This window comes from Eptatretus burgeri, chromosome 10 (genome assembly GCF_056783735.1).
Source record: "Eptatretus burgeri isolate ZD-2024b chromosome 10, Ebu_testis_v1, whole genome shotgun sequence".
Taxonomy (NCBI): domain Eukaryota; kingdom Metazoa; phylum Chordata; class Myxini; order Myxiniformes; family Myxinidae; genus Eptatretus; species Eptatretus burgeri.
Window position 1 is genome coordinate 87,986,798 of NC_140970.1, and position 7,822 is coordinate 87,994,619.

At 45.4% G+C, this 7,822-nt stretch overlaps 1 protein-coding gene across 1 annotated transcript in view; it reads left to right on the forward strand.

Moving 5' to 3' along the window:
• Positions 1-7,822, forward strand: part of LOC147019038 (procollagen-lysine,2-oxoglutarate 5-dioxygenase 2-like) — an 87,478-nt gene that overhangs the window by 48,007 nt on the left and 31,649 nt on the right. Inside the window, exons 9-13 of the mRNA XM_085899224.1 lie at positions 3,049-3,146; positions 3,237-3,338; positions 5,449-5,580; positions 6,586-6,707; positions 6,877-6,981. Of these exons, the coding sequence (XP_085755350.1) occupies positions 3,049-3,146; positions 3,237-3,338; positions 5,449-5,580; positions 6,586-6,707; positions 6,877-6,981 (559 nt within the window). The remainder of the gene's footprint in view (positions 1-3,048; positions 3,147-3,236; positions 3,339-5,448; positions 5,581-6,585; positions 6,708-6,876; positions 6,982-7,822) is intronic.

Genomic DNA, 7,822 nt, shown 5'->3' on the forward strand with positions numbered 1-7,822 from the left:
CTCAGGGGAGATAATGATTAGAAAAGTCCTTGTGGGTTCCGCCATACTTTGTCATCCTTTTAGATGCATTATACCGATTCAATAAAGAGTAAAACAAGATGTCAGTCTCTGTCACGTTAGTTGTAATCTCCTTGGGTTGGTGTTAGAAGGTGGAACGATGCCCCTGCAGGCCCCAAAGTCGTCATTTTTTTTGGTTTATGTTTTGAGGATCAGGTTGTAATGTTTTCAAGCTTAGGTGTTCCTTCCCGAAGCATATTGTTGTGGGCCGGGGGGTCGGTGGCGAGAACGACCACGAGGTGGGGAAAGCTTGCGTCGTCTCCCACCAAACTCCCCGGAATTGTAGGCCGTCGCTCGGATAACTCCGCGAACCGGCGGGTCGTTTAACCGACCGTGGTCACCAATATCTCAACCACGTTGCGTAGGGTCTATTTGTCCATAACCAATTTACCTAATGTACTACGCGATTTCGACTACCGGGGAAACCACGCCCTCGGCACGTCTTGCTCGAACCAGGTCACTCTACCGACTGCGGTAGAGTTCCAACTACCGACTACCAACTCCGCTTCGGGTGCAGCCGAGCGGAAACTGCCAAAGCCGTTCCGGCTGGAATGAACGGATTATCGGGGATAAAACCCCGCCAAACTAAGATACGAACCATGCTGGACCAATTCAAGAAGGGACGGAAACGAACTGGGATCATTTCTAATGAGTTTTATTTACAGTAAATGAAGACATAAAGCAAGACTTAACACGAATATGCAAGAAGTATTTACAATGATCCAAAAACACTTATTCAGATCTACTTACAAGACGGGTCCACACGCAGACACACACACAAATGAAAAGAAACCCAGAGTCTTTATTGGACCCTTGCAGCCGTGGAGAGAGACAAGCTGGGGGTCAGAGTTAGGTGGTGTACCTGACCGTCGGAGGAAGGGCCTGCTCCGTGATGCGGCACCTGACAGAGGTCGTTTGTCCAGTCCCCAGTCACACGTAGAGACTCATGGTTCATGGCGGAGCTCGGGTGGTGAACAATTGGAGTCCACGTAGGGAGGTCAGGGTCACTCTGTCCTTCCTTAAAACTCCTCGTAACAGCCACGGTGAAACTCCAGAACCCCGTACAGCCACCGTAAAACTCCAGAACCCCGTACAGCCACGGTGAAACTCCAGAACCCCGTACAGCCACGGTGAAACTCCAGAACCCCGTACAGCCACCGTGAAACAAAAGAACCCCGTGCAGCCACCGTGAAACTCCAGAACCCCGTGCAGCCACCGTGAAACTCCAGAACCCCGTGCAGCCACCGTGAAACTCCAGAACCCCGTGCAGCCACCGTGAAACTCCAGAACCCCGTGCAGCCACCGTGAAACTCCAGAACCCCGTGCAGCCACCGTGAAACTCCAGAACCCCGTGCAGCCACCGTGAAACTCCAGAACCCCGTGCAGCCACCGTGAAACTCCAGAACCCCGTGCAGCCACCGTGAAACTCCAGAACCCCGTGCAGCCACCGTGAAACTCCAGAACCTCGTGCAGCCACCGTGAAACTCCAGAACCCCGTACAGCCACCGTGAAAGCAAACTCGACCAGACCCCTTTTTTACAGAGAGTCTCGGAGATTTTATTGGCCTCTCTCCATGGGGAGGGGCCCTTGGCAAAAACGCACCTCGCTGTCTGCCTCTGATTGGACAGGGTCCTCTGGCCCACCTTTCCGGAGCGGTTCCTTGGCCCCTGCCAGGAGACCCCAGTTACGCCTCCACGTGGCTTCGCTCTCGACGAGTAACAGTGTCAGCGCTGCGAAGGTCATCGTAGAAGATTTACAACATTCGTGGGAGCCAAGAACTGGAACCGCGAGACCCCCTCTCGACAAGTCAAGGTACGAGCAGCCAGCGGGTGGTGATGGAGCGTGATGGGCCGAAGGGGTCATGCAGATGGGATGGTTTATTAGATGTAATAACCTAACTAAAAGAAATCGCAACGCACGCCTTTGATTCTCCCACTAGACAAAAGGAAGGGGATCTGACTACACACATACTTAACGACATAATTGACTTTTGGGACATCTGTATGTTGAATGCAAATGGTTTCCAGATCTGTAACAATATTTATCCCAAGGACTCTTAGGGATTGCCACTTACTCCAAGACAGCTGGCAAAATATGTTGTGATATTTCCTGCGATCTGTGTTGAACACTCTGTGAAATTGTATTTTATCGCTCCAGGAACCTCAAACTATTACTGGGTTTGTTTTTATTTTATTTTTATCTTGCCAAAACGAAGTTTTTGCAAGATATGTTAGTCAGCTTGTATGTTTTTTTTGTTTGTTTGTTTGTTTGTTTGTTTGTCTGTAATCACGTATAAAAAATTCTGCAGAGCACAGTTATCATTGGAAATTTTTGTAACTTCGCATATCAGAGGCCTATAGAGGTCCCTTTCAGCGCACAAAATTTTGAAGGTCAAGGTCAAAGGTCAAGGTCACTTTGTCGCAAATCAGGGGAGTCGACGAAACCCTTATTTTTATGAGTAATTTTGATCGGATCGTCTTCAAACTTCATGGGAATATAGTTCATGGTCTGGCGCTCAGCTGATTAATTTTTGGTGGCGATTTGGCCTTGACTTTCATGGTTAGCGCCTGAGGTCAAACATATTTGACCCCAAGGTCAAATTTTCAAGTTTTAGGAACCATATCATGTAGTACCTCAAATTGAACACCTCGATGAGTGCTTTCTAGATATGTCAAGCTTGAGACATTATGACGTCATTTGGTGACGTTATGAGGCAAACGCATATTTTTCATGGTTACTCTGTAGAACGATTCTCATCGGAATCTCTTGTAGGCAGATATTCCTCAAGGAGTCGCTCCTGGTGGATTGCAGCTCTGTTCACCTCAGTGTGACCTTAAAGAAGTCACACGTGGTCACCTTTTGTCAAGATATGGGTCACCCTACGGGTGACATTGGTTTATTTTTATTTTATTTTAAATCAATTTCCAAGTTTATTCAGTTTCCAAGTTTTCAAGTGACTTGACAACATTTGGCGTGATGTTGTGCGAGCAGATGAGGTGGTACTCAAGTTTGAGACCGGGCAGGTACGAGCTCGAAATACCGTTTACGATACACTTCCAGTGGTAATCCACGGCAATGGGCCAACAAAGGTGAGTGAGTGAGGTCCCTGTAAGCCATTGTCTTTCATGAGTTGAAAAGTTTTGATTGGATTATACTTATGAGTTGGCATTTATCTCCAGATCCAGCTTAACTACCTCGGAAACTACATCCCCAATGTGTGGACATTCGAAGAAGGCTGCACCGTCTGTGATAACGATATCTTGGACCTTTCATCTGTCTCAGTAAGTTTCTTGTCTCCAAGGAAGCAGCACCACTCTGTTGATATACTGCACTTGTCTCTCAGCTAAAAACTATGTACAGAGGGGGTGGAAGGGGGGGGGGACTGAAAGTGAGAAATGACAGAGAAGGTACATAAGAAGGCTGAGATGATGTGGGCATGGTCAGGGGGAACCTTGTGCGAGAGGCAGAGGATCGGAATGGCAAAGGTAAAATAAGGAGAGAGATCGAGGAAAATGTGGATGGACTGCCTCAAGGATGACACACGTCAAACAAGCTAGAGTGTGGAAACAGACACGCAGGCTTGGAGAAGGACAATTAAACGGCCTAACTCCCTGCCCCCCCCCTCACCCCCCAACCCCTTCCACCATGAGGCAATTGAGGGAAGAAGACATCACTTGTTTTTAATGAATTTAATTGTATAAATCTGCAAATATATGTAATCTGATTTCATACTGGCTTAGTATCAGAGAGAAAAAGAGACATCAAAAGATTACTTCACCAGCACCCAGAGTTCTCTGGGAAGTTGCATCATCCCCCCCCTTTCCCTCTCCCCTCAAGGTCAGTGGCTGTGTCTTTTTATCCTGCCCCCCAGAGGGAGGGTGCGGGATATTGTAATCGTCTGGTTTGTTTGTCTGTTTGTCTGTTTGTCTGCCTGTCTGTTAGCAACTTTATGGCAAAACAGCTTTAGCAAATACTATCAAATTTAATCCACAGGTGGGCAATGAACCTTGGACGACCCCATTAACTTTTGGGTCCAATTGGATCAAAGGTCAAGGTCAAGGTCGCGAAAAGATCAAAATCGTTTTTCGCTCATAACTTCGTCAAAAATGGTTTAATTGACTTCAAACGAAGACTAAAATATTCCTTATTCTATTCCTTATAATCCAACATTCAGGTTAAAAGATGTATCAAATTTAAATTTGATCCCCAAAATAACTTTATACCTTAAATGGGCGGGATTTGTTGTGCCTGGCACCACTTGTTTTTTTTTGTAGTAATCAGGTGTTGTCCAATGTGTCTGTCTGCATGTGTGCATGATTTGCTTGACAGCTCTTTCGTGACCCATAGACCCTAAAAAAAAAAAAAAAAAAAATGCAAACACTTATTCCAGGAATATCTTCAGTTAATTAATATATTTTATTAATTGTTCAAAGGCAAAATTGTTCATTATAAAGGATATGTTGTGATCTATCAACAAACTAGAACAGCACTCATTAGAGCGCATTACTTTCCACCAGGCTGAGCGGTTTATGTTTTATATCTCACCGATAGGCCAGATCTGCATCCAGACCTGAACGAAGATCGAATTGGCTTGTTCGTGTCACTTGCCCAACTAGTTTTGTCATAACTCATGCATAACTTTTTTGAGATATTGTGCTATATATCATTTTTGGCCCTTTCTCTCGATGGAGAAGAATCACTTAACAAAATTATAGTATCTGGATTCGGATCAGTTAATCCTTGTCACACACCCAACCCATCCACCGAATTTCGTCTGAATCCATCCATAACTTTGAGAGATATCCTGCTCGCAGACAGACAGACAGACAGACAGACAGGGGTGAAAACAACCTCCATCTACTTTCAGTGACAGAGGTAATTATGATTTCACAATGCACACAATGGGCTTGTAAAAGTTCCATAAAACGTACCCCATATAGAGTTGTTACAATTCAAATAAAAATAAGCATTTAAAGATTTTGTGTCCCGTTTATCACTGGCCCGACAGCATGTGGCTACCAAATGTACAGTAGTAGGAAACTCGAACCAGCGGTGTGTGGCACAAGTGTGTTTGTGGCAGAGTTTATGAGAAGCAGAAAAGGCTTCTGGCAGACTCCCCCCGCTCTCAGTCACGGTGAAAATAGCACAGCTACTTGGGCCGAGCTTTCTGCCATATAGGACAGAATGGCGGTACATGTTGGAATATTTATGCGAATCTGTGGTTGAACTGTTCCTTTATTAGTTTGCTGAGTGACTTCACATTTCGAGTCTGGTGTTAATTTGTTTTGAGCTCCAGGACACACTTTTTCTACTTTGGCCCTCCTTTGGGCAAAATTGACTGTTGACCTTTGTCGGCGTATCCCATTCCCACTCTCCTTTGACTATTCGTAGGAACAAAGCTACCCTTGTGTGACTGTCGGAGTGTTCATCGAGCAGGCGACGCCTTTCCTGCCAGAATTCCTGGAGCGTCTCGCCGCGCTGACTTACCCCAAGAGCAAGATCACTTTGTTCATCCACAACCACGTGCGTATGGAACATTTTGCCACCTCGTCACAATGCTTGTTGAACCATCTGAAATGCAAAATGCACGTGAGAGTACCTGTCGTTCCACTTGACGTGGCGATGTACATAATGCGTCGAAGTAATGGCAAACCATCGTTTTCTGGGACATTAGTTTGAATCGCAGCAGAATATGTAAAAGCATTTGGATTGATGGTGAAACACAGCAGAGTCCACACGGATTCATTCATTCATTTCGTGTGCAGCCTGTGGATGCTGGTTGCATCATTGATGGGAGCACAGCTGTGCTGCTGATGCAGTGCCTGCTATAGATTAGGGTAGGAATTTGGAATTTGTCCATGGTGTTGGTGATAGCTCGCCTACTATTTGTGAAGGACAGTGTGGGATCTTTAACGTCCACCAGCTAATGCTGGCAGGCAGGACGCCCGGTTTAATGTCCAGCCGAGGGACGGCACACACATTGATGAATCGCTCTGCCTGTGAAACACCAGGATGATAGTTTCTCGCGACGTTGAGATTTGAACCCCGGCTAGACCCCTCAGAGGCGAGTGGGTATGTCTTTCGGCCATCCTGTCATCCTTCCACACGGAGATACCTGGGGACATTTTTGTAATGTGGAGGTATTAATCCAAAGACGACTGGAGAAGTGTGCCAGCTAAGCATATTAAGCATAGGTCTTGGACATGTGTTTCTATCTCTAGACATCGTCAGCAACGCAAAAGGTCAACTTAAAAGGTCGAAGTTGTAACCTGCTTGATGTCACCAACTAGTTTGGCACCAGGAATATTTACCTCAACATGGCATTGCTGAAATAATTTGTATCAAATTGGATTGATCAATCAATCGGAAGGTGAACCAGATGGGTGTTGAGAACGTGAGCTGAACTGAATTGACCAAGAAATAAAATGGGGTTTTGTGTGCTGTTGTGGACATAACCTTTTTTTTGTTTTGTCACTTAACAGCTGGTCTTGCACTTGCTGGATTAACAGAGTTCATTTGTACCATCAGGAGGTGTATCATGAACCGCACCTCCAGCCCTTCTGGGAGAAGCACGCCCTGGTGTACAAGCGCCTCAAGATTGTAGGTCCTGAGGAGGAACTGACAGCCGCTGCAGCACGCAACATGGGCATGTGCGTCATGCATGAATGGGAAATGGCTCGGTTTGACTGTTTGGTTGGAGAACATACAAGAATTGGGAATTTTTTAAAAAAAATTGATACTCAAGCACACACGGTCTACTCTTTTCTCAGATCCTAAGTTGATGGGAAAGTCCGGATTATCTTGTGCTTTCTATGCTAGGTCTGTTTGCCGACAAGATCCCACATGCAAGTACTATTTCAACCTTGATTCGGACATTGCTCTGACCAATCCCAATACGCTGAAACTGCTCATCGAGCAAAACAGGTGAGAGTTTACAGTTTCCACAGGTTGTGTACACTTTGTTATTGCACAGCATGCAGGTGTTGGTTTCGGCATGGGACTTTAACCTATAGTAATAAATGTCATTGTGTGTCCGTCCGTTCGTCCGTCTCCTCCATAACTCCAAAACCATGAAACCTTGCGGCCCCAAACTTTGCATGCATACTAAGGGCACTCCAAGGTGGTGCATGAGTGAAAACTGGATGTTTGGGTTAATTTAAACACCCCTTTTAAAGATAATTTAGGTGGGTTCTCATCGCAAAAACAAAACAAATTAAGCCTTACCAAGATGGTGGCGCACCATCTTGGTCAGCCCTCTGTCGGCTTGCGAGAGTCGGAAGCCACCATTGTTTTGGCTTGCTCAACAATTTCTTGACTTGGAACAGGCCACAATGGTTGCTTAACGATAAGGATTTTTGGGTTTTTTTTCTCCACTTTCCTCACTTGTCATTAATTGCCTGATGATCATACCTACAAATCTCTGGATACATTGCATTGCTTCTAAATGCCTGGAGACGTCAGCATTCGTGGCTTTATTTAATTTCTGCACATTCCATAACCTCTAGAATCTCTTTATCTCATCCGAATTTCAAATTTAAACTTATTTATCGACTTCAGTATTAGTTCCGACTTACAAAAAGTGTTCACTTGTCCAATTTGGACATTGCTTGACATTCTGGGCGCCAACGGGTGCATAGTGTTTATATAACCGATCAGCGATCGCTAATCTCTTTCCAAGCCAGCCATTCCTTACCAACCATTTAGTTGGAGTGCTTAAGTCACTTGGTGAGCACTCTACAATATTCACACTGTCACTGAATGTATT